The sequence below is a fragment of the Petromyzon marinus genome, unplaced genomic scaffold (assembly GCF_048934315.1).
Source record: "Petromyzon marinus isolate PM22_M1 ecotype Great Lakes invasive population unplaced genomic scaffold, UKy_Petmar_22M1.pri1.0 PM_G_Scaffold_200, whole genome shotgun sequence".
Classification (NCBI taxonomy): Eukaryota; Metazoa; Chordata; class Hyperoartia; order Petromyzontiformes; family Petromyzontidae; genus Petromyzon; species Petromyzon marinus.
The window spans coordinates 149,237-175,355 of NW_027422763.1; the positions used below are offsets into that span (position 1 = coordinate 149,237).

Here is a 26,119-nt window from a genome sequence, read left to right on the forward strand (position 1 = left end):
GAGATCTTAGAAAGTCACCGTTCTTGAGGTGCACTCTTCAGATACCCAGTGGTCGCTCCTGGAACCCACGTAGCAACAAACTCGTTTTTTTTTACCAGCTAGACCAAGGGTGGGAAAATTTGTTGACTCGCGGGCCACAGTGGGTTCTAAAATTTGACAGGCCGGGCCAGGAACAGATAAAGTGTTTGTGTGAACTAAATATAAATGACGTGTTAAAAATCATTACGTGAAAGGATTTGGCCTTTAACAGGTAGCAAAGCATTCGTTTGCAAGGCAATTTAACAAGTTGCACGAACATAAACAATACAAAAACATACATTTTGATTTAAAGCTTTCGTGACTGCAGTAATTCATATTCTTAGCTCTTTCGGTAAAGTCACGTTGAAGGGAAACAATAAAATAATAAAATATATATAAAACAATAAAAATTCTCACGACGTTTCGACCATAACACAAACGGTCGTCATCAGGTGCGTCGGTTTGCAGTAATTTACTTATTTTAAAATATATATTTCATTATTTTATTGTTTCTCTTCAACGTGACTTTACCGAAAGAGCTAAGAATATGAAATACAAAAACGTGTCGTAACTCGCGGTCAAAGTTCGCCATCTAATGGGGAAATGGGGGCATTACAGGATAAAGGTAAAATTTAATTTAACAATAATATTTGGACAAGTTCGGCGGGCCGGATTAAAAAGCCCAGGGGGCCGTACTTTGCCCACGTCTGAGCTAGACACAACTCTTTCACCATACGGCAGGATTCCTCACATTGGCTATTAGGCTACGTGACATCACGCACGTTATCTCTGTCTTGGGGGAGCTTGGCTGTCATCTCGCTTTATCTCTTATCTCCAGCTATTTAACAACAAAAAACACTCAGTGGGACACTCCAAGAGCATTTGACTTACAGCCCACCGGTTGCGCATTTACTTACCGTAACAATGTGTGTTTCCCTCAAGTTTAGTTCAAATAAATATTTAACGAGGTGAGAACTCAAGGAACCAGGAAAGTCTCATTATTCAAAATCGATCCCCCGAGTCCAAGGTTGACAAAAGAGTAAGCAACAAAGAAAGTACAGAAATTATCACTTAAAAAAATCGGTAGAAAAAAAACAACAGCAGCCGCCATTCACCGCTCAACCACTAACTGGTGGTAATGTCACCAAATAGCTTGCGCCTTTGAATCCATGGTGCCCGTTTCGAAGGCAAGAGGTCATTGGACAGGCCCAGATCATTGTGGGTTAACTGACCGAGGTAAATGGCAGATGCATGGCCTGTGATCCCCACTGTGCCAACTTGTGTGCTTTAGCCGCCCACTGCTCCACTCTCGAGCGTCGCTCCTCCACCCTACATTGATGCTTGCAGAGCGACTGCCTCTAACTGCCCAGTAGCATCCTTCATGAGCCTCCTCCACAGAGGCCGATTTTGACAACACTGGTACCAATCCTTGGCAAGTCCAATCAGCTTTATATTCTCCTGTACCACAGCAGCCCCTGTGTTCTGTAGCTTGTACCATGACCATTCAAGTCCCTTCTTTCTGGCTAGACAGAAACTGATTGGGCATGCGGTGGCTGGGCATGTGGGCTATGTGTCCCAGCTAACACACAGTCTAGCCTCATTGAGGAAGTCACTGGCGTGACTTTGTCCAGATCTTTCAAGAACATGTGAGTTCCTCACAACACAGCCTGGTTAAACGCAGGGTGGATTGGAGGAAGGCCAGCCTGAATGTTTCAAACCGATGCAAAATGTTCCTTTAAATGTGTTCAGTTCCACGAAAACAAAACACGATCATATGAGGAATTGAAAACATTTCCCTCCATTATTGCTTGTAAAATTGCCCTTTCGCCCCCCCCCCTCCCCCCACTGTAGGTGTCTCAGGTGTGCGATGCTTTCCGCTCCTCCGTCATGTCACGTCACGAAGGCTACAATATCCGCTTGACCATGCAGTTTGGGGAAATGGCGACGGTGCTGCAACAAGCTCGACAACAAGAGGTAGCCCTCGCCACCTCGTGGCAACCCCTGGACTCAATCATGCAGTTACAACAGAGGCCCTAGAGGGCGTCAGTAATGGTCGTGTCAGACATGAGCCCTGGGGTGTTTATTTACAGAGAGAAAAAGCAACGTAGGAAGTTCACAACGCCCATGGCGGATTAACAACGGATTTGTTGGTAAAGTCACGTAAAATAGAAATAATAATAATAAAAGGAAATGAATAAAAATAAAACCTACGACGTTTCAATCGCAGCGCAAGCGGCGGTCGTCATCAGGGTTCATATTGGCCATGCCATTAACACTGAATACAACTAAAGAAATGTCAGCTAAGATTTATTTGCGAGCCAGATGCAGTCATCAAAAGAGCCACATCTGGCTCGCGAGCCATAGGTTGCCGACCCCTGCTATAGAGGAATCGAGCCGGAGGACTCCACCATCTGTGGAGGTGCAGATGTGCGTGTTTGGCAGGGGGGATTACACGAGACCAGCACTTGAAACATTCATATGCCAGGTTCCAAAACTTAAATACAAATTGTTGGCTAATCCTTCAAGCACAACATCTAAACATGATCCTGGCCCACTCAGTTTTTATAATTGTCAAGTTAAAGTTGATGTCCTGCTTAAATGTGCAATGGTGTTGTGTTTACAGCCGTTAGCCAGTGTTAGAAATGTCACATTTCAATGATGGGTGTGAGTCGACCCATAGGACAACCACTGTTTACTTCCCTACTTAGTAGTACTAATTGTATTGGCCCTTGAGGGCTCATAGGCTGAGTCAACCCCCAACCTTAGGATTTTATTGGTTTTTAATAAGCTATTAATTCCAAAATTGGATGTTATAAATTTGAGCGCTTTTCAGATTTGTTGCATAGATAGTATGAGTTTTCAGATTTTAGTTAGACCTTTTCGGCAATGTTAATTGTAGAATGTTGTGAAATGTATTCTAATATATTCTTAGCTGTTACTGCAACTGCTTTTAAAATTGCTTTGTACTTGCTGTGCTTTCGTGATGTTTCATGAGTGTTGACCCAGGGCTCACTGAAATAAAATACATCGAGACTCTGGGCTTACACTTGGTTATAAAGTTAATACTGGTAGGAACCTCCTGGTTATTACACCACCAGCCCACAGGGGATTATTGTTGTGTCCGTCCGTCGTGACATCCAAAAATGGGAGGGGTGGGGCTGGGTGGAGAGGGGAGGGTGGGGAGGGGCTGGGTGGGGAGGGTGAGGAGGGGCTGGGTGGGGAGGGGCTGGGTGGGGTGGGTGTGGCTGGGTGGGGAGGGGAGGGTGGGGAGGGAGGGTGGGGAGGGTGGGTGGGGAGGGGCTGAGTGGGGAGGGGTGGGGCTGGGTGGGGAGGGGCTGGTCACCCCGTGGTGCCCTTATAAAACTCAACGTTTCACCTACTCACGCCGGCTTGCGCCCGCCCTCACAGTCGGGCGTATTGTGCTGAATGCACCACGTGGTGGTGCCGCCATTGTTGACCCTGGCCATTGACTGAGCAGCCCAACGTTCCTACAACCAGCTCCCTCCCTCCGCAGGAGAATGTGTTATGTTATCTTATGGTTGTGCCTCTACGTGCCTTTGGCCTTGCTTTACATACCCTTTAACGCTCTAAACATTGGGCCTCGCTCTTTGGTTCTTTAGGTAAAGTCACGTGGTAGGTATAAAATAAATTAAATCCGCGACGTTTCGGGCGCAACGCAACAAGCGTCCGCCGTCAGGTGGGACAACCACAGCAAGAAAACAATTGCTGAAGTGGGCAAAAGGGCTGCTGTGACAAGAGGCTATGTAGGTAAGAGAGGGGTTCAGGAGCCAGGGAGGAGAGAGTGGAGGGTGTGGAGTAGGGGCAGTGGAGTGCTGCAAGTGAGTCACATCTAGATTGGGTCTTGCGTTTCATTATCAAGTTACATTTTCCGAAAGCGCACCAACCTGCTCTCATCCGCTTATTTTGTAAGTTTGATCCCAGGCGGCCTTCAGTTTTTTGCGTGCCTCTTATGGCAGCCAGGATGCGTTCTTGATAAACGGAACACTTCGTGAAACAGCGCTGTAGGAGATCATCATAACATGCTTCCAATGGAGATGCATTACCGAATGAGCATTGGTTTTCCTCTGACCAAATATGAGCACTTTATTGGGGTATCAGTACCCGCCTTAATTACGATACTGTGCACATGATAAATGTTTAGAGTTTTTATATGTATTTAAAACAAGTTCAATGGTTAAAGACGTAAGAGTTATTCCTGTACATGTGTAGTGGGTTCTTTAAGACAGCGTAGAGACGAATCGGTAGAGGCAATGCTTATTTATTACAAAGGTGCTTAACACAATACAATACAGCCTTCTACTTGAAGGGGTAACGGCCCCTTCACCCGCTGCTAGCTGAGGAGGTACGGCTTCGGTATAACTCGCCCTATTCCTGGGCTAGGGTCTCGGGGTCCTCCGGCTAAGGGGGTCCTAGGGGAGGCTAGTCTGACCTGACCCAGCCAAGGTACAGGTCTTGACCACTGGCCACACGGGACCCGTCCCTGATAAGCCACCCACACAGACACACAGTCACTCACCTAGCCACCCACACACTCAGTCACTCACTCACCTAGCCACCCACACAGTCACTCACCTAGCCACCCACACACTCAGTCATTCACTCACCTAGCCACCCACACACTCAGTCATTCACTCACCTAGCCGCACACACACACACACAGTCACTCATTCACGCACTCACCTAGCCACCCACACACTCACTCACCTAGCCACCCACACAGACACACAGTCACTCACCTACCCACCCACACAGACACTCATTCACTCACCTAGCCACCCACACAGTCACTCACTCACTTAGCCACCCACACAGTCACTCATTCACTCACCTAGCCACCCACACACTCAGTCACTCACTCACCTAGCCACCCACACACTCAGTCACTCACTCACCTAGCCACCCACACACTCAGTCACTCATTCACTCACTCACCTAGCCACCCACACACACTCATTAACACACTCACCTAGCCACCCACACACTCAGTCACTCATTCACTCAGTCACTCACTTAGCCACCCACACACTCATTCACTCAGTCACTCACCTAGCCACCCACAGACACAGTCACTCATTCACTCAGTGACTCATCTAGCCACCCACACAGTCACTCACCTAGCCACCAACACTCAGTCACTCATCTAGCCACCCACACACTCACTCATTCACTCACTTAGCCACCCACACAGACACTTAGTCACTCATTCAGTCACTCACCTAGCCACCCACAGTCACTCACCTAGCCACCCACACAGTCACTCATTCACGCAGTCACTCACCTAGCCACCCACACATTCAGTCACTCATTCACTCAGTCACTCACCTAGCCACCCACACACTCATTCACTCACCTAGCCACCCACACACTCAGTCACTCACCTAGCCACCCACACAGTCACTCACCTACCCTATGCCCAACTTCCTTCATGTCTCCACGCTCATGTTCAATCGATTCCAGTTCGATGTCAAACATGCATCTCTCCATACTTTTATTTTCAAACACTGTTCTATTTTCTCTTGGGGTTTATATTTGCAAGCGTATTAACCTGCTAAATACACGCACTGTACAGAATGGCAACCCATGTTTTTCAATGGGATTTTCAATGAGTCGGGGTATATTTTTACCAGCCCCCCCCCAAAAGGGTCTCTTTGGCATTTATTTCAGAGCTCTCCGTTATGAAATTAAATGGGCAATATTAGTGCCATGGGCTACAGCAAGAAAGGAGCATCACTCATGGTGGGAGCAAAAACTTTGGCTATGAGCAAGTTGAGAACCCCCCCAAATTGTAAATTAATTGGAGCCGCTAAAGTTACGGCACCCGAGGACTGCCAAGTGAAATCTGGTTTGGGGCTCATGGACAAAATAGCAATGCACACGGCAGACAAACTCGGCAGGTTAAGGAGACTAATCATAATTATTTTAATTTCAACATTCTTCATTTCCACTGCGACCTTTAAAATCTTTCGGTGCAGTCAATATAGAAATCTAAATTAATCCTCCAAAAAATGACAACTAAAATGTAAACGCGTCAAATTGCACTTTCGACCTATACCCACGGTTAACTTTCAACAAGAGTGATGGGACATTCACAAATAGTACACAAAGTGACAATGATGTTGACACCGACGTTCAATACGGCATGAAACATGTTGAGTTGTCTTCTATGAAGGCTGGGCAGTGGAGAAGCACAGTTTGAGGGTGTAGAGGTATGGAACATCTGAGAAAATAAAAACAGGGGAGCCACATGACGTCTTCACTGGAGCACACAAAAACTTAAAACAATGAAGCGATTCTTAGGAGGGTCTTTGTCGATGTCAACAAACTCGTTCAGGGAGCTAAGATAACGTTGAGTTGTGATAAGTGAAAGTGGTTGGATATGTCAACTTACAATCCGATTCTGTACATGCAAACAACAACGAAATCCAAATCGCCCATAAATAACAACCTGTTAATATATAATACAACAATCTACAACTGCTTTCACTTCCTGCAATTTCACCCAAGGCTGCTAGGCAGCCAGTGTACACAGATGGTGCTATGGTAATAACAAGCGCCCCCCCCCAAATCTGAACATTAGGTGCTCAACAGAGCGTACGACCAAAGATTTGCCGATAATGCAGCACCGCTTCAATGTCATCGCACCAACACAAATGGCCAACACCCCACAACTTACTTGCGTTCTTCAGGGGGTGATGGTTAATGCACGCCAGAGCCTCCATGGCATTGTTCTTGGTCTCCCACTCCGTCAGGCCGGACACGCTCCTATCGGCTGGACACGTGGACGGACCGTCGCTCATGGAGTCATTTGGGTCGTGTAAAACGCAACGCCCTTCACCATTTTGATTTAAAGCTTTCGTGACTGCAGGGATTCATATTCTTGGTTCTTTCGGTAAAGTCACCACCACGTAGAAGGGAAACAATAAAATAATAAAAATATAAAACAATAAAATTCTCACGACGTTTCGACTGCAACACAAGCAATCATCATCAGGTGTGAAAACCACAGCAAGAAAATTTGAAAAAAGTGGCGGTTATTTTTAACGTTAGCACCACGGAGAGCGATTTGGCAGTTGTTCAGATGGACGAGTCCATCTATGTTCTGAAAAGAGGAGGGGGGAGACGAAAATAATGGATGCGGTTTGAAAGCCACCGTAAGCGTGAACAATCAATTAAGACCCGAAATGGTTTATCAAATCGTTCCAATGATTGCTAAGCCAGAATCCATCTTCTCGGTTGAAATTGTCTGTGTTTGTATATATTTATTATTTTGTTGTTTCCCTTCTATGTGACTTTACCTAAAGAACCAAGAATATGAAACCCTTTGCCGTGTTTAAAGGGTGGTGTCAGTCGTCGGTGAATTTCTGCAGCAGGAAGGCTTCAGTCCGATGCCTTGGCTACGCTAACACGGTCCAGTCAGCCTGGGCGCGAGTGAATAGCAAGGATTGCTCTCGGGAGAGAATTTCTCACAGGGTTTCTTGAGCATGGCCTCATAGCACACGTTGCAGATCATCTGGTGTCGTGCTGTAAATCAAGCGACGATTGCATGGAGAATACAGTACACGATTTATTCTGTGCCATGACACGTAAGATAAATAATAAACATACTTTGCGGGACTTACTTTTTCCAGAAAACACTTTGAAAGAGCGGGGCCTCGCAATCGACATTTCGTCGCACAGCTGCGGGGACAGAACGGGCGGCGTTCACGTTATAGTTGGTAACAGTTAACGTGCACCGGTAAAGCATTCGGGAGATGTCATTTTAATTGCAGGCACAAATCCCGTTGTCCATTTTTAAATTTACATTCGCCAGCTTTGGAGCAGTCTTTTAAAGTGCTCAGATTATTGTGAACACCAAGCATAGACTCAGGGGGAATGCAACCATTTGCAGAAACAATGTCCAAAGACTGAAATGTAAACCTTTCGAATACGAATGAATATGAATCGTAATGTATTAAACAGGACAAATTAACGCGAGGTGTTGTCTAGTCTGTAACAAAAAAGTCCCTTTGGAACATCGACTGCATTATTTATACATATTATGTTTTAACCGCTGAAAGGAAACTACATTACACCATTTTACATTTGTCCCGTCACAGGAAACGTGTCATTGGCCACCACAAACTCCACAACATCAATAGGCTCATCTTAAAAACCCACGATTGTTTCACGTGCAAACTTTGGACTTGAATATTTATAAAAGCTTCACCTGGGAAAACTTTTAAAGAAACCGAACGCGCTCCCCTTCTGCGCTGCTGGCAGCAGGCTGAAGGGGCGGCGGGGGCACGGACCTGCGCGAACATCTCGGCCGTGATGTCCGTGGGCGCGTTGAAGAAGTGCAGCACCGCGGTGGGACGCTGGTTGCGGTTCTTCGCCGCCTTCTCGCTGTTGGCGTAGCGGTGGTTGTGAGAACCTGCGTAGTCCCTGTAGCTGTCGGTGCCGTCCGGCAGCTCGAACGCCTGGCCCGGCACAATCAACCGCTGCCTCGACACGCTGCCGAGACGAGGGCGGAAGGGAGGGAATAGCGCGAAGAAACTGTTTTTATTTTATCACGTTCCAAATTTCACGTGCTCTTTTGTTCGATTCGGTAAAGTCACGTGGGTAAAAAATAAAATAACAAAAAATCACGACGTTTCGGCCACAACACAAGTGGCCTTCATCAGGTGAAGGGACCGGACTGTCCAGAGGACAGCGTTGGAGTGAAGACAGCAAGCCCAGGTCGCGTCCTTTAAGCTTGTTGTCGCGGCATCTTTTGAGGAAGGTCAGCGTCTCGATGAGCTTTGACTTCTTGTCCCGTTGTCTGTTGAAAGCTCTAACAGATAGGTGAAAGCCCTCCCCGTAGAGCTTCAAATCTAGAATCCAAATTTCACGTTCGCTATTTCAATAAAGGCCCTCCCCGTAAAGCTTCAAATCTAGAATCCAAATTTCATGTTCGCCACTTCAATAAAGGCTCTGGACAGCAAGTCACCGGGGTCCTCGTGAGCTGTGTGACAAGTGTTTCGTTCACGGTATTCATCAGCTCTCTTTTTCACCGTCCTAAAATTTAGTCACTTGCACTAAATATTTACTAAAGTTGTCTTCTCTAAATGGAAAGCAGTATCCAATTACATTAACAGGATATGACGAGTTACATTTACCAATTTAACACGGGAACAAAAAGGCTCACCAGAGGTTGATTTTATTTCCAAAGATCTGAGACATATTGAGGTGAAAAACCGCCCTGTGCACGGCGTACTGATCTCCCATCTCGACCATGGCGGCTCCCGGCTTGCTCTTCAGGAACTTAACCTACAAAAATAACAACCCGTAAGACGGTTCAGCATCGCGCAATCTTGCACGAAAATATCTACAAGTTTCGTTGTAACGCATTGTTGAAATGTGAAGTGTTGGCCGAGGGGCCATTAGAAAACATGCACAAAGAACACTTCGCATTGGGTACATTTTTGTAAAGAAAATGACCAAATGTGTATGTTGTCAATCGGTGAACAAATTTGGTCGTGTGAATCTCCCACTTTATATAACACGATCAGCGCACGACGTGCACCACACGCGTGCGTACGCATTGCACCGCGGTTGAACCTTTGGAAGAAAAAAAACGGGGACTCATTTCAAAGCAAGTGCGCGCAACACCCAGCGAAGGCACCTTCTCCACGTCGCCGAAGAGGCAGAGGATGTTAAACACGCGGTCGCAGTTGAAGCGTTCGGCGTCCAAGTCGTACACAATGAGGACCTTGTTGTCGGCCTGCTGGTTCATCATGGCCTGCACGTGCTGGCCCTGGGTACCACCCTGGGGCCCAACCTGGTTGCCCATGCCTACTCCCATGCCCATTCCTCCCCCACCGCCCATGCCGTCGCCGCCAGATCCGTAGTCGACGCCCGGTGGTGGTGGCTGCTGGTGGCCTGTGACGCAAACACACAAGAGGGGGAAACGCATCGTGAACTAGCTGAAACTCTCTAAACTTCTCTGAAAAACAGATTTATGACAGCCATCATCTTACACACGTGTGCCCTTTCCTATAAGGTCAGGTAACCCAGGAATCACCACTCTACTCCTTGGAGACACTGGAAAACATTGGTCCAGAAGACTCAGTTGCCTAGGGAATAGACTAAACTAGTTTTTATTTTAGGTTGAGGGCCACCAAGCTAGAGCTCTTATTCAGCATAGCTTGTTTTAAATACCCAATACATCTGATAGCTATTGGAAATATCGTCTCTTAAAACACAAAGCAACTCATACGTTGCAATTGTTAATCGCAAAAAAAGGTTTTTAGGATGCACCTTAACACTAATTCCAAATAAGAAATGTTCTCAACAGGCAGCAGGTTCTTTCAATCTGACAGCAAGCTGAAGGAAACCGAAATTATAGCATTCGCAACAAGGGGATTACCTCCACAGTCGCCACCACCGCAAGCGTGTGCTTTGGGATGGTCGCCAAGGAGAGACGTTTGCTTCGCTGGCATCACTGCATTGTCCTCTGAAAACAACAAAAAAACGATCACCAAATTCACCCACGGGAAACATAAGCGCTCATTGCTGCACAAAATAAGGACAATCCAAAAAATGCATTCTGCACCCAGAACATTCACATGACCAACACATTAAGAAATTCCGGGCACACTCCACACGGGGGCGCGCTGCGTCTGTCGATAAAAACAATTGGCGGTATTTTTAAAATGCAGATTTCACACGGTGCAACATAAATAACGAGCACCATACAAAATACAGCGCGTAAAGAAACGCTCATCGCAAAAAGAAGAAAAAACAAAATTTATTGGAGGTGTACAGATGCACGCGACAAATTGTTCCGAGGTGCGGCGTCAGCGAGTGTCCATGGTTGCCGCCTGCGATGCCCGCTCGTTTCTTACCCAGTCTACACTTCGACGGGAACACAAAGTTGCCCAGAGTCGGGCGGCGGCTGACAACCCATCGCGAGGAGGATGCAACAGAAAGGCCAGCGCCTTCTTTCCTGCGCCAACAGCAGTCACGCTCGGCACAAATGGACTCCCCCGCGTTGTCCGTGCCACCGCACCTCTCGCTCTCCGGCGACCCTTTTTAGTTTGGGGCTTAAAATTGGGACACTTAAGTGGGCGACGGGGCCTTACAAACCTTTAAAATGAAAAAGATCGCCGCTTATAAACCGATGCGAAATGCGTTGTGTCTGGCATCTGCAATGTCAAAAGCCTCGTTTGCAAACAAAACTTTAGCAAGGCAGTCTAAACGTACGAGCGTCGAGGTAAATTCTCACCAACGGAGCGATTTTAAGCCCCAAACGCATCGGCACGCGTTCCGTTCGGCTTATTTCCAAGTCCCGTTCGCGGTGAATGCGGGCTTTCGTCGCTCCCGGCTTCTTAGCGGTGGTGCCGGTGCTTTGCCGGTCTGTCAGTGCCGTGTCCCCCGGTGCCTGCGGCTGGACGCGGGTTATCCGATGGCCTCTGCCAAGCGGCACGTGGCGGTTGCGGTGCAGCGGACGCGGCGTGCTGCGCCGAGTGTTCCGTGACGTGGCGCTGCAGGCGTGGGGGGGCGAGGGTCGGCCGTGCGTGTCACAGCGGCGGCGGCGTGTTGGTTGCTTGGTCCCCGGTGCCTCCCAAGTGCCGACGAGGATGTCGCCAATGTCGCCGTTCGTGTCGTCGCCGTTCACGTCGGTGGCTGTTGGCTGCCGGGCGCTTGATTGCTCGTGTGTTGCTTGCAAATTGCCTCCGTGTGCTTCTGTGTGCGGCAATGCTCGCAGATGCTCCTTGTAGCGTTGATGTTGGGAGTGAGGAAAATACCCTTCGAAACGTTTACGAAAATTTGGCGATAAAATCAAACCGCACCGTGTCCCTGAAGCTCCCTTGATAAAGTGGCGAGACTTACCTCTTCGGAAACTAATATCTGTGCGTACACACAATGTACTCGGGACAAAGATACCATTTTCCTGTTCAGGTTCAATCGTACCAAATTAAAAGGGTTACTTTATAACAGTGGTTCTTAACCTGGGTTCGATCGAACCCCAGGGGTTCGGTGAGTCGATCTCAGGGGTTCGGCAGAGCCCCCGCCACGGAGGTCCGGACACACTTGAATTATTGTGTAAATTTGTGATGACACACACGGCCCGCTTGGCCATCACTGGCTGCAGATGATCATGCTACACTGCTTGGCCAATCAGCGCTGCGGGGAATTTAGTGCGTACTCAGTAGTCAACGTGTGACTGTTGTCGTACGTCGTGTGATTTCTTTAATATTTTATCCATACTAACTATGTCGGGCAAAAGAAGAAAGTGGTCGGACGAATATGTACAACATGGATTCTCATGTATCACGGAACGTGATGGGAGTGAGCGTCCTATCTGCATGATTTGCAACGCCAAGTTGAGCAACTCTAGTCTTGCACCGGCAAAACTAAAGGAACACTTCTTGAAGCTGCATGGAGACGGGGAATACAAGAACACAACACTTGCTGAATTCAGGGTGAAGAGAGCCAGATTCGATGAAAGGGCCACTCTGCCTGCTCTTGGATTTGTACCTGTTAACAAACCGATCCTGACAGCATCGTACGAAGTTGCTTACCTGATCGCAAAGCAGGGCAAGCCACACACCATTGGTGAAACACTTGTGAAACCAGCTGCATTAAAGATGGCGAATCTGATACACGGAACAGCGGCCGAAGGTAAATTATCCCAAATTCCCCTTTCAAATGACACCGTCAGTGACAGAATAGAAGACATGAGTAAAGACATCTTGGCTCAAGTAGTCGCGGATCTGATTTCAAGCCCGGCAAAATTCAGCCTTCAACTCGACGAAACCACAGACGTTTCTGATCTAAGCCAGCTTGCTGTTTTTGTACGCTATGTGAAAGACGACATGATAAAAGAAGAGTTTTTATTTTGTAAGCCTCTTACAACAACAACGAAGGCAGCCGATGTGAAGAAGCTTGTGGATGACTTCTTCAGAGACAACAATCTTTCATGGGATATGGTTTCTGCAGTTTGTACGGACGGAGCTCCAGTCATGCTGGGAAGAAAGTCTGGTTTTGGTGCGCTAGTAAAGGCCGATGCACCACACATCATTGTGACGCATTGTATTCTGCACAGGCATGCGTTGGCAACAAAAACCTTACCTCCAAAAATGACAGAAGTATTAAAAACTGTGGTGGAATGTGTGAACTATGTGCGAAAAAGTGCTCTGAGGCACCGCATCTTCAGTGAGCTGTGTAAAGAAATGGGCTCTGAATTTGAGGTACTTCTGCTCCATTCTAATATTCGGTGGTTATCCCGGGGACAGGTGCTGAATCGTGTTTTTGCCATGCGTGTGGAATTAGCCCTGTTTTTGCAAGAGCACCAACACTGCCATGCAGATTGCTTCAAAAATCCTGAGTTCATTCTCATTTTAGCGTACATGGCTGATATATTCGCAGCTCTCAATCATCTCAATCAGCAGATGCAGGGTGGTGGAGTCAATATCATGGAGCGGAAGAACACCTGAAGGCTTTTCAAAAAAAGCTACCGTTATGGAAACAACGAACAGAGAACAATAACTTCGCAAACTTCCCGCTTCTGGATGACTGTGCAAGTAAGATCGAAGATGTGTCTGGAATCGAAGATATTTCTGTATCCACGGAACTGAAGCAAACAATTGCCACGCACTTAGATGAGCTTGCAAAGTCTCTCGACGGATATTTCCCTACAAGAGAGTCATATCCAGCATGGGTGAGACAGCCGTTCACGTTTGCTGTTGAAACAGCAGATGTCAATGATGAATTCCTCGACGAAATCATTGAAATTCAGCAGAGCCAGGTTCAACAGCAACTCTTCAGAACAACAACGCTCTCAACGTTTTGGTGTCGACAAATGAACAAGTATCCAGTTATTGCTAAGAAAGCCCTGGATTTTTTTATACCATTTGTTACAACATATCTTTGTGAGCAATCCTTTTCGAGGATGCTGGACATAAAAACGAAGAAAAGGAACAGACTTTGCTGTGAAAATGACATGAGAGTGGCACTTGCCAAGGTGAAGCCACGCATATCTGAACTGATCTCTCAAAGGCAACAGCAGAAGTCACATTGATTTCCAGGTATGTAATTTGTTGTGAGTTTATGCATTGTGTTGGTTTTATTCTTTGAACAAGGTAATGTTCATGCACGGCTCATTTTGTGTACCAGTAAAAAACATATCTACGTCTTGAATTTGAAAAAAATCACATTTTATTTTTCACTAAAGAGGGGTTCGGTGAATGCGCATATGAAACTGGTGGGGTTCGGTACCTCCAACAAGGTTAAGAACCACTGCTTTATAATAAGTGATATTTTCAATCGTAAATATCGGCTTTTCTGACATCCTCTAAGCTTCTCCGCTTAGTACCCAGACACCACATAACGCAGTCAAGGTTTCTCAACCCTACAAAATATAAAAACGCAACGTGCAATGTCCACCTCAAATATGCCAGTGAAAGTTGGCATCTCAAATATGCCAGTGAAAGTTGGTGGCGGTGAGCGGGAATCGAACTTGGGTCGCCGGGTTCGTAGCGCAGCGTAGCGCTAACCGCTACACTACGGGTCACGTGACAGATTTGACGTCACAGCTCACTTGCCGTGCAAAAAATAAATGCATTATCGAGCTCCCCCCCCCCCCAAAAAAACAAAAGTGTATTTGTGTAATGTTTGCACGGTGTACAGTCTGGAAAGTACCCACATGGCAAATTTCCAGTTTGTTGCATGTCGGGAAGTACGCTAAACATTTTGAACAGACACACATATTCACAACTTTGCCTTTTATATATATGGAGAAGATAGGTATAAACGAAAATAACCTTGACCAGCTCTACACAATTGCAGTGATTGCATGATTGATACAAAAGAGGGGAATGGCGTTTCAAATAACTTCCTGTGACAACGACCAAGTTCTGTAGATTGTAAACAGTACACCAATGTGCTTCAAGACAACCAAGTGTCTGCAGGTGTGACATTTTTCTGCAACCAAAATCTCAAGTGCAGAAGCTGCATTATCCTCTTGAGAACGCTCCAAACTTCCCCCTCTACTTGGCCACTGAACTTCAAGTATAACACGGCAAAGCCGGCCGCGTACAGAAAGTCAATGCCTGTTTCATCACGCCGTGCACACCCCCAGCCCTTGCGTTAAAAACGTCACCCCCCCCCTCCCCCACACACCCGAGGGCTCACCACCACCAGCTGTCGAGAGAGCGCGGCTCTGATATGCTCAATATTGGTCTTACCTTGCTTGAGGCCAGGGTTGGTGAAGTCCCAGGTCTCAGAGTCATTTTTAAACACATTCAGACGCGTCGCCTGTAAAGAGGACACAGCAGGGGGAAAAGATAAACATTATTCGTGGCCAGCATATAGGGCATAGATGCTGGGAAAAAATTATATAACTTTAGAACCTTCTTTGGTTCTTTCGGTAAAGTCACCACGTAGAATGAGGATAAAATAATAAAATAAAACAATAAAATTCTCACGACGTTTCGGCCACAACACAAGTGGCCTTCTTCAGGTGAAAGGAACAAACCTGTCGTCCCGACCTTGTGTTGTGGCCGAAACGTCGCGATAATTTTATTGTTTTATTTTATTATTTTATTCTCATTCTACGTGGTGACTTTACCGAAAGAACCAAAGAAGATGAATCCTTGCAGTCACGAAAGCTTTAAATCGAAACTTTAGAACCATTTAAAATTTACAAGCTTAATAATTATTAAGCGGTCATTACCCCTGAGACAATTACGGCACGCAACTTGCGGTAAAGCTGAGGTACTTAACGCAACCCTTAACTTCCTGGGAGATGAATGAATAAGAGCTGCCACACGTAGCAAGTCAACGATAAGCTAAACTTTCGCACCGTACGTAGCAAAAGCGTGCTTATCGGAGTTGTGGGAAAACAGTGGCCTTCTGCCACCAGTTTTTTTTAAGATCACGTGTTGATTATCCCTCTTCGTTGGAACAAGCTCCCTTCGTGTTTGCAGATAAAAATCGCTATCCCTCGGTGGCCTATTTAAATTCCAAACTTGTTTAATCGCACATAAGTTTGGCATGCTCTGCCTAACTCGGTATTATTTATTTGCAGTGTTCCTCGTGTACTGTAAAGCGTTAGCCTTGATTGTATACCTCAAAAATGTTGAAGTGCCATAACCCCGTTATGAAAATGATGCATTCGTTATTACTGTTCTGTAATTTTATTTCCTGCTAACAATGTAACATCTCCCCTCAGGTACTCTGCAGGTCTCGCAAAGCAGCCTATGGCTGAATGTTAATCACCCGTCACCAAATAAAATCGAATTGAAAACCAACTCTACCCTTCCCACTGGATGCGAATTTTCCATTAACTGGCTCAGGGCACTGGCTCAGATGAGAACCACCCTCACACGGTAATATCAATTGGGAAAAGTTTGACTTTAGACAATGGCAAGGATGCCCGTCATGCACAATGGGTTGTTGTAGGTTGTGGGGCTGTGTGGTGGGCAGCTGTAAAATCCATTGGGTGCATTGTATTTCTATGCTGCCACAATATATGCTACACTCCTTTACCCCGCACACAAGTCAAATAACCCCCACAACAGGCATCGAGTGCGGAAGCCCTCATCTAGCAATGAATTGCCGTGTGTATTCAGCATTATTTGCTCACCAAAGTGGTCAATTCAGAATATTAAATGAAATCTTTGGTCTGCGGGTGAAAAAACCCAGGTTGTGGTGCACACACTTGTGAATGTACAAAGTATCGGTTGTACTTGCCCTTGCATAGTCCACTATAAGAGTACAGCAGCCCGAATAGATGTCCGCTCCATTCAGAGATGAGTTCGCTCTCTCGGCGCTCTCAACCGAAACAAACGTGGCCAAAAATTAAGGAAAACACGACCATTTAATTTTAAAAACAATACATTTAGCATCTCCAAAATAACACGTAAAATTACGTGAATGGCGGACATATCGTTACGGTTATGCATTTCGTTGAAAGGATATTCCACAAAGGCCTGCAGGCCATTCTTCCTGAAGATAATGCGTTGCAGAGGCCCAAATGGTTTGCAAATGTTGTAAAGCACATCCTGCAGGACCACATGGAGCACACAAACGCAGCGAGGTGATTTTGCACGCATTACCAAGTAAATTTGAAAAGCTTTTTTTCCAGTGAATTTTTAAGATCGAGCCATACAGGACATCAACGCTTTCCAAAATCAACATTAGGTCTATATATTGTTTTTTATTCAATGCCATTGGTAGACTTCAAAGCACAAACAAAAAACACGACTTCAATTGCCTCAAATGAACCAAAGGATCAATGTAATTTCCTTAGCAAAGCCATTCACTGTAATCCAAAACGGACATAATTTCACTCGTATAAATGAAACATGCGCGTGTGTGCGTGGCACACCCGACAAACTATTCACACATTAATGTCCAGCTGCTGTAAGTGTAACAATGTCCACCGTGGTGATGGGGTAGATGGGGTTGAGAATGGTGAAGAGCAGGATGTGGTTGCTGTTGCCGTTGTCCCCCGGGACGCCAGGGCGCCAAAGCTTCTGGCTGGTAGAGAAGTTAAAGTAGGCCGGCTGCCCGCACACGTAGACGGAGCCCTTGGACGAGTAGTCGACGCAGCTGCGGGAGCTCTCCGGGTCTTCAAACTCCACCAGCGCCTGCCGCGTCTTGGGTATCATCACCACGTAGCTGCACGGAGGGAGCGATTCAAACGAGTGCCGTTATTCAAAGATGTGGCCGACTTTAAAACGCATGCCTGTTGTTAATGTTAAACACGAGGTTGGTCTGCTCCAAGTCACCTCATTTGATCTCAAGAAATGTTTCAATGCATGCAACGGAGTGGAGACTGGTTGGATGCAGGTTAGATGCTACGTCCCATTTCAGTTTGGCAGTGTAGTACGTTGGAATTGAATGTACTGTAAGAATATAATTATATTTAAAATACATCTTGAGGGTAATGTAGTCTTCTTCTGTCGATGTATCACCTGACAAACGAAGCCTCTTCAAACGTACATAAACAAGGTACGTGTGTGCACCATTTCAATACGAGATATTAATTTTTAACACGGTTACTAATCACAGCTGAACGTGTGCCGCTTTTGTCAGACGGCACAACAAAAGCAGCAGCGGAACTTTAATTCGGAGGGAATTCGTGACTTGGGGAAATTGAAAAACAAACGGTTTTTGTTTCGATTTAAAGCTTTCGTGACTGCAAGGATTCATCTTCTTTGGTTCTTCCGGTATAGTCGCGTAGAATGAGAATAAAATAATAAATTAATAAAATAACACAATAAAATTCTCACGACGTTTCGGCCACAACACAAGTGGCCTTCATCAGGTGAAGGGACGAGACTGTCCTATTTCAGTTTGGCAGTCTCGTCCCTTCACCTGATGAAGGCCGCTTGTGTTGTGGCCCGAAACGTCGTGAGAATTTTATCGTGTTATTTTAATTTTGATCGATTTATTATTTTATTCTCATTCTACGCCGTGGTGACTTTACCGAAAGAACCCCAAAGAAGATGAAGCGGTTTTTGGTTGGTCACTTCAGGCTGTAAAGGCCCCGAGTAAGCCACGCACGGCGTCGCCGATCACGCCGTGACGTGGGCAACGCCGCGCCCTCTCGTCCACCGCCACACGCGGCCACGACTTTTTATTTACGGAAGTGGTTCTTGAGCTTTAACCTGCAGCCTTGCCACCCCCCCTTTGGTTCTCAATATTTTTTTTTTAAACGTACAATGTTTATTAATTTAGAGGTTTGATGGAACAAAGTAGCGGTGCTTACGTGCCCGTGCTCAATGTGTTTCGATGATTTACCTTGTAAAAAATAATCTGGCATGTCTTGCACCCCCAGGAAGGGCATCTCCCACCCCGTGCTTAAGAACCATCGAGTATTTTCGTGTTATGCAATTTCCTGAGTTGTTGAACCGAAAATTGGTAATACTCGAATTTCCAAGGTCTACGTTCACTCCACGTCCGCAAACACCACCACCACAACAATAATAACAATAATAACAACAACAATAATAATAACAACAACAATAATAACAACAATAATAACACCAATAATAATAACTATAATAACAATCATCTTTGTTTTTTTCGGTAAAGTCACGTATAAATAAGAAATAATAAAATAACATAATAGCGTACGACGTTTCGGTTACAACACAAGCAGCCATCATCAGGTAAAGAAGAGCTAAATTTACGAGAGAGGGGAAACATAACCTCAGATGTATATACAGACACCCAAGTAGGGGGAACTAACACCGACACAATAGGGGACACAGAGAGAGAAGCATACCAAACAGACAAGAGTTTAGCAGAATTTGGAAACCATATGAAGCAACACAGACGGTCGGTCAAAACACAATTAACGCAAAGCCTGGTTGATTACGTTATTTCAAAGATTGCTAAATTGCAAGTTAAGTATGAAATTTAAGATACAGACGGCACACACACACAGACATTCAAGTAGAGCGGACCAGCATAGGTACAAGCACACAATGAAGTCGTCTTAAATAGGCAGAGAAGGCAAGGCTGAGAGACAATGGGACATATTTGCATGAGAAGGCAAGGCTGAGAGACAATGGGACATTTTAGCATGAGGTATGCATAGAGCAAAGTGGAGCACGGCAGCAAACATTCGGAAGCACCAAGACCTACCCACAGGCAGAGACAGCACAGATAAACAAATCCAAGCACAGACACAAAGGCAGCTACACAAGCAGAGACAACACACAGACAACACAAGACAACACAAAGACAGAGACAAAGATACAGACCTTATACCTCCCCATAGAGGCGGTTTAAACTTGGTTCGAAGCTTTCGTGACTGCAGGAATAAATCTTTGTTTTTTTCGGTAAACAACAATAATAACAATAATAATAATACAGCTTCCTTCCCCATGCGGGCAACGGTCACCACCGACTGGTCACCTGACTAGGCCAAAGTGCCGCACGGCCTCCACGAGGTCCGACTCGAGGGCTGTGTCCGAGAGTCCCCGCACGTGAACCACAGCCGACGGTGGGGGCTTGTGTGGGTCCTCAAACGTGTCCTGTGCACGTCGGCAAGGAAGCAAACTCAACACGACTATTGTGCAAAGCTGTTGTTTCCTCCTATACCGAGAAGACAGTTTTCAGTTTCATTTATTTGGTATAGCCCTGTGAGCCATTCGGCTCTTGAATCAGGTGCAACCGCAACAAACAAAAAAACAAAAACACGACCAAGAAAAACATCTTAAAGTGACTACGTGTGACTGTGCAAACAGAAAATCCAGTTAAAAAAAAACATCCAAATATTCCTGAAATAGCACCGTACACCAACGTTGTGTGCAAAAATCCCAGTGGGATGCAAGTCAAATAACAACAACCACAAGACAACTAAGATTAAGGACATCAGTCTAACTCCGTACTACAACAAAACATGGCCAAACCATAAAACTTTTTCAAAATCACCAAAATAAAGCCATAAATGCAATGTAACAGTGATCACGGGGACTGTGACCGAATGTTTAACAATAAACCACATAAACAACATGTAACACCAAACCCTAGAGCCACAGCTGGCTGCATGAGTCACTCCACAACAACAGGAGCATCAGCCGGAGTATCACATTTTTCAATGCACCTTTAAGATCAGCACGCTAAATAAAAACACAGATCATACTTTGCAGCGGTCATCCGGAGCGAAACATTTCAGACAGACATGGTAAAGTGGTGCAGTGCTTTCAACGCGCGTTCCACTATGAACCGGGAGATACAAGTTCGTTTGCGGAGCCACGGCTGACATCGCCGGCAAGTGATATCGGAGCAGATGCAGACACTTGCATTAAAGGGCTTTTTAAATCTCCATCCGTTTGGCAAAAAAGTGGCCATAGCTCAGTGCCATCATTTCAGTAATCGCTAAGAACGTTAGCGAGTTTAACTTTAAATCTAAACGGCCCTCGAGTTATAAACTCTGGAACTCGCATCCCCCACCGCCAGGTGCGCTTTTGTAGACGCTGTAAAGTTTTATTATTCCACAAAGTGTTTAAACATATTGGGGAGGGTCGAAGAGCTACCCTACGACGCCATCGCGTGGGACATTTAACACATTGGTATTTTAACTTCATTAGTATTTTAACCTTTGATTTAAAGCTTTCGTGACTGCAGGGATTCATATTCTTGGTTCTTTCGGTAAAGTCACCACGTAGAAGGGAAACAATAAAATAATAAAAATATAAAACAATACAATTCTCACGACGTTTCGACTGCAACACGAGCAATCATCATCAGGTGTGAAAACCACAGCAAGAAATTTTGAAAAAAAGTGGCGTTTTTTATTTTTTTAACGTCAGCACCACGGAGAGCGATTTGGCAGTTATTCAGATGGACGAGTCCATCTATTTTGATTTAAAGCTTTCGTGACTGCAGTAATTCATATTCTTAGTTTTTTCGGTAAAGTCACGTTGAAGAGAAACAACAAAATAATAAAATATATATAAAACAATAAAAAATTCTCACGACGTTTCGACCATAACTCAAACGGTCGTTATGGTCGAAACGTCGTGAGAATTTTTTTTGTTTTATATATATTTTATTATTTTGTTGTTTCTCTTCAACGTGACTTTACCGAAAAAACTAAGAATATGAGTCCATCTATGTTCGGAAAAGAGGGGGGAGAGGAAAATAATGGATGCGGTCTGAAAGTCACCATATGCGTGAACAATCAATTAAGACCCGAAATGATTTATCAAATCCTTCCAATGATTTCTAAGCCAGAATCCATCTTCTCGGTTGAAATTGTCTCTGTGCTTGTTGTATATGTGGATAGCCTCATGAACGAATCTCTCCTGGTAGGCAATGTTTTTATTTTTCGCTCTTTCGGTAAAGTCACGTTGAAGGGAAACAATAAAATAATAATATATATATAACACAATAGTGATAATTTTTATTGTTTTATATATATTTTATTATTTTATTGTTTCCCTTCAACGTGACTTTACCGAAAGAGCTAAGAATATGAATTACTGCAATCACGAATGTTTTTATTGTTTTATATTTTTTTTATTATTTTAGTATTTTAACGTTCAGTGCAAAGAGAATACACACCCTTAGAAGAGAAAACGCCGTCTAAAAAAATTACACTGGAAATAGCCCAAAGTGTTAACGAACACGAAATCCACGTTTACCAAAACGCGTTTTACTGAACGTAATCAGAGCCTAGCGATGCTGTGGTCCGCGTGGTCCATCCCCAACACCAACAACGAGAAGCTCTTCGCAACGGCACTGGAATGTGCGAGTTACAAAGCTAAACAATCACGTTAAATAATATAAACACGGCTGGTGGTGGTGGTGGCACGTCGCCTGAGTGAAGCCTCTGGCCCAGGCCTCACAACGAGGCTCTGGGCGAGGAGTAAAATAAACATCTTCTCGTTATAAAAACACCTCGTCAAGTCGCTCGTCACTGACGCTCACCATCGCGCCCGCCTGGACGCGGTCGTTGCCTTCGCCATTGACTCCCAGGCGCTTGGCCGCGTGCCGGGGGGAGGAGGCGGCGGCAGTGGTCGACATCGTGATGGCGTGGAGCGCCGGAGGGAATCGATTCGCGATCCTGTTGCTCGAAAACGACGCCCGCGCGGATCGCCGAGCGTCAGCGGCAGCAGCGGGCGGCGGCGGTGGGGCGATTCCAACGCGTGACATCGATTCTCGGATCGATGTGGCTTCTGGCGATGTTCGCGCGGCTTGGTGTGACCCCACAGCCACTCGTCACGTGACGCCTCTCTCGGCCGACTGGGGCCGGCGACGGAGATCTGAAGCAGTCGTGGGCCTCCCCCTAGGTCGGACTCGGACTACAATTAAATTTGATTATATTTTTATAATATTAAATAAATAATAATAAATGATAAATAAAAATAATCAAATTTGATTATTGTAAAATCATTATAAATAAATAAAAAATCCAATAATCTAATTTTATTACTTTTAAATAAGAATAAATAAAAACCAAATTTTATTATTTTAAAAATAAGATTAAATAAATAAAAAACATACATTAAAATAATAAAATGTGATTGTTTTAAATAATAAATAAATATACATTATAAGTTAAAATAATCAAATAGGATTATTTTTAAATAATAATGCTTAAATAATAAAATAATTGACCTATTTCGATCACTTTCACATAATAAATAAAGGCAGAAATATTTAATTAATAATTTAGCCTTTCTTTATAACCACATTTTTATATTTTAAAATAATAATAAATAAAACTTACAAATAATCACATTTGATTATTTTAAATAATAAGTAAATAAAATTTCGTTTAAAATTTAACTAATCAAATTTGATTATATTTAAATAAGAATAAATAAATAAATAAAAATAATGAAATCTGATTATTATATGAATTAAAAAAAGAGGGATGACATTGTCATCCTCTCAGCCGACAAGGTCAATGCCACTGTCATCATGGATAAAATAGAATATAACAACAAAATTAAAGAATTACTCAATGATGGTAGCTATACAAAAATAAAAAGAGATCCCACCAACAGCCTCGTCATACAAACCAAAATCATTTCTGATTCAACCACATTAATTGATCAAACCAAACAGTTCTCATTATGAGACCTCCTTTGCCAGAAACAAGATATAAGAATAGGTTTTACCCTTTTAACTGGCACAAAAACTGACACCTTTATTCAAGGCATCATGTTTGCAATAACCACAACACAAGCAGTCAAAATGCAAACAAAAAAGACATATTATTATCAGAGTTGTCTTTTTTGTTTGCATTTTGACTGCTTGTGTTGTGGTTATTGCAAACATGATGCCTTGAATAAAGGTGTCAGTTTTTGTGCCAGTTAAAAGGGTAAAACCTATTCTTACAAACAGTTCTCGTTGAAACCTTCTGCTGCCAGGCCACCAAGATTATACGGCTTACCAAAAATACATGAAGTAGCACCCTTCGTCCCATCGTCTCTACTACAGTGAGGGAAAAAAGTATTTGATCCCCCGCTGATTTTGTACGTTTGCCCACTGACTCAACACTGCCCATAGACTCAACACTGCACCATAGACTCAACACTGCACCATAGACTCAACACTGCACCATAGACTCAACACTGCACCATAGACTCAACACTGCCCATAGACTCAACACTGCCCATAGACTCAACACTGCCCATATACTCAACACTGCACCATAGACTCAACACTGCACCATAGACTCAGCACTGCACCATAGACTCAGCACTGCACCATAGACTCAACACTACACCATAGACTCAGCACTGCACCATAGACTCAGCACTGCACCATAGACTCAACACTGCACCATAGACTCAGCACTGTACCATAGACTCAGCACTCCACCATAGACTCAGCACTGCACCATAGACTCAACACTGCACCATAGACTCAGCACTGCACCATAGACTCAGCACTGTACCATAGACTCAACACTGCACCATAGACTCAACACTGCACCATAGACTCAACACTGCCCATAGACTCAACACTGCACCATAGACTCAACACCGCACCATAGACTTAACACTGCTCACTGACTCAACACTGCACCATAGACTCAACACTGCCCATAGACTCAGCACTGCACCATAGACTCAGCACTGCACCATAGACTCAACACTGCACCATAGACTCAACACCGCACCATAGACTCAACACTGCCCACTGACTCAACACTGCACCATAGACTCAGCACTACACCATAGACTCAACACTGCCCATAGGGGGATCCCTGCCTAGGGGTGTGAGGGGTCAAGGGGATCCCTGCCTAGGGGGTGTGAGGGGTCAAGGGGATCCCTGCCTAGGGGGTGTGAGGGGTCAAGGGGATCCCTGCCTAGGGGGTGTGAGGGGTCAAGGGGATCCCTGCCTAGGGGGTGTGAGGGGTTTTACTGGCACGAAAGTTTTCGCCGAGGCTTCGCGGTCCGCCCCTCTAGGCCGCTGTAACTTTATTGACACCACGCGGTTCCTGTAACTTTATTGACACCACGTGGTGTCTGTAACTTTATTGACACCACGTGTGTCACTGTGTGTCGCTGTGTCACTGTGTACACTGTGTGTGTGTACACTGTGTCACTGTGTGTGTGTACACTGTGTGTGTACACTGTGTGTGTGTACACTGTGTGTGTGTACTGTGTGTCACTGTGTGTCACTGTGTGTACACTGTGTGATGTACTGTGTGTCACTGTGTGTGTGTCGCTGTGTGTCACTGTGTGTGGGGAGCGATAGTGTAGCGGTTAGCGCGCTGCGCTATGAACCTGGCGACCCGGGTTCGATTCCCGCTCACGGCCAACACCAGTGACGATTATCTGAACCGGTCCCGGGCTTCCCCTAGGTCGACTCAGCCTAAAATGAGTACCTGGTGCGGTGTGTAAACATTGCCACTAGGGAGACAAAGGCGGTCGGGCGTGGTGCTGGCCACCCACCCCCTCGTGTACCGTTCAGGCCTTCATAGGTGCTCGCTAACAGCACTTGCCCCTACAGTCTAAGGCTATATGGGGGATCTTTGTATCTTTGTTTTTGTCACTGTGTGTCGCTGTGTCACTGTTTGTGTACACTGTGTGTGTACACTGTGTGTGTGTACACTGTGTGTGTGTACACTGTGTGTGTACACTGTGTTTGTGTACACTGTGTGTGTGTACACTGTGTGTGTACACTGTGTGTGTGTACACTATGTGTGTATACACTGTGTGTGTGTACACTGTGTGTGTACACTGTGTATACACTGTGTGTGTACACTGTGTGTGTGTACTGTGTGTACACTGTATGTGTGTATACACTGTGTGTGTGTACACTGTTTGTGTCCGCATTGAACCGAACCCCCGGCAAGGCCATCTACTTAACGTTGAGAGAAAATTCACACGAAATGTCCTTTTCAACGAAGTCTTCCAGATGTAAATTGATACAAGCTTTTAATGAAGAAATAAAATCATCTAATTCAAAACACAACACAATTCAAAGATGCTTCATTTTAAAACTTCAAAACGGAGCATGGGGTACTTGCGTGAATGCGTCCTTCGTGTGCAAATGTTGTGACTTTCCTGGCCTGAAGGCCGTCAATGTGTTGGACCCTTATTGGTGCACAGCGTCTCAACAACAGCAGTGGGGTTTGCTT

General features: G+C 45.2%; 1 protein-coding gene and 1 long non-coding RNA gene across 9 annotated transcripts in view; one reads left to right on the forward strand and one right to left on the reverse strand.

The window, feature by feature from the left end:
- Positions 1–16,310, forward strand: part of LOC142912454 (uncharacterized) — a 102,963-nt gene extending 86,653 nt beyond the window's left edge. Inside the window, exons 3-4 of one of the 2 annotated variants that reach the window (XR_012934069.1) lie at positions 1,870–1,992; positions 16,232–16,310. This is a non-coding gene — a long non-coding RNA (uncharacterized LOC142912454). Of the gene's footprint in view, positions 1–1,869; positions 3,058–16,231 lie in introns of those variants that run through there. The other variant, XR_012934068.1, reaches the window with a different exon arrangement.
- On the reverse strand, positions 4,282–22,586 carry LOC116937059 (heterogeneous nuclear ribonucleoprotein L-like). Of its 7 annotated transcripts, none has more exons than XM_076060648.1 (13): positions 22,450–22,586; positions 19,930–20,048; positions 17,445–17,682; positions 16,981–17,063; positions 16,753–16,849; positions 15,246–15,315; positions 10,424–10,510; positions 9,680–9,936; positions 9,203–9,324; positions 8,328–8,529; positions 7,659–7,716; positions 6,713–6,808; positions 4,282–6,256 (listed from the first exon to the last, which is right to left on the reverse strand). In XM_076060648.1, exons 1-13 carry the CDS (start codon positions 22,543–22,545, stop codon positions 6,201–6,203), a joined length of 1,581 nt encoding a protein of 526 aa, XP_075916763.1. In that variant the 5' UTR covers positions 22,546–22,586; the 3' UTR covers positions 4,282–6,200. The 7 variants fall into 7 exon arrangements, with proteins under 7 accessions (XP_075916763.1, XP_075916762.1, XP_075916765.1 ...); XM_076060647.1 differs by having other exon boundaries at positions 22,420–22,586; XM_076060650.1 differs by lacking the exon at positions 19,930–20,048 and having other exon boundaries at positions 17,445–17,660.
- Between the last annotated feature and the right edge of the window lie 3,533 nt (positions 22,587–26,119).

Coding starts and splice junctions, on each gene's coding strand:
- LOC116937059 (XM_076060647.1), bottom strand. CDS start 22,545: ATGTCGACCACTGCCGCCGCCTCCTCCCCCCGGCACGCGGCCAAGCGC. Junction 9,325..9,679: donor TCTTCGGCGACGTGGAGAAG/GTGCCTTCGCTG, acceptor TTATTTTTGTAG/GTTAAGTTCCTGAAGAGCAA. Junction 8,530..9,202: donor GGAAATAAAATCAACCTCTG/GTGAGCCTTTTT, acceptor TCGTCTCGGCAG/CGTGTCGAGGCAGCGGTTGA.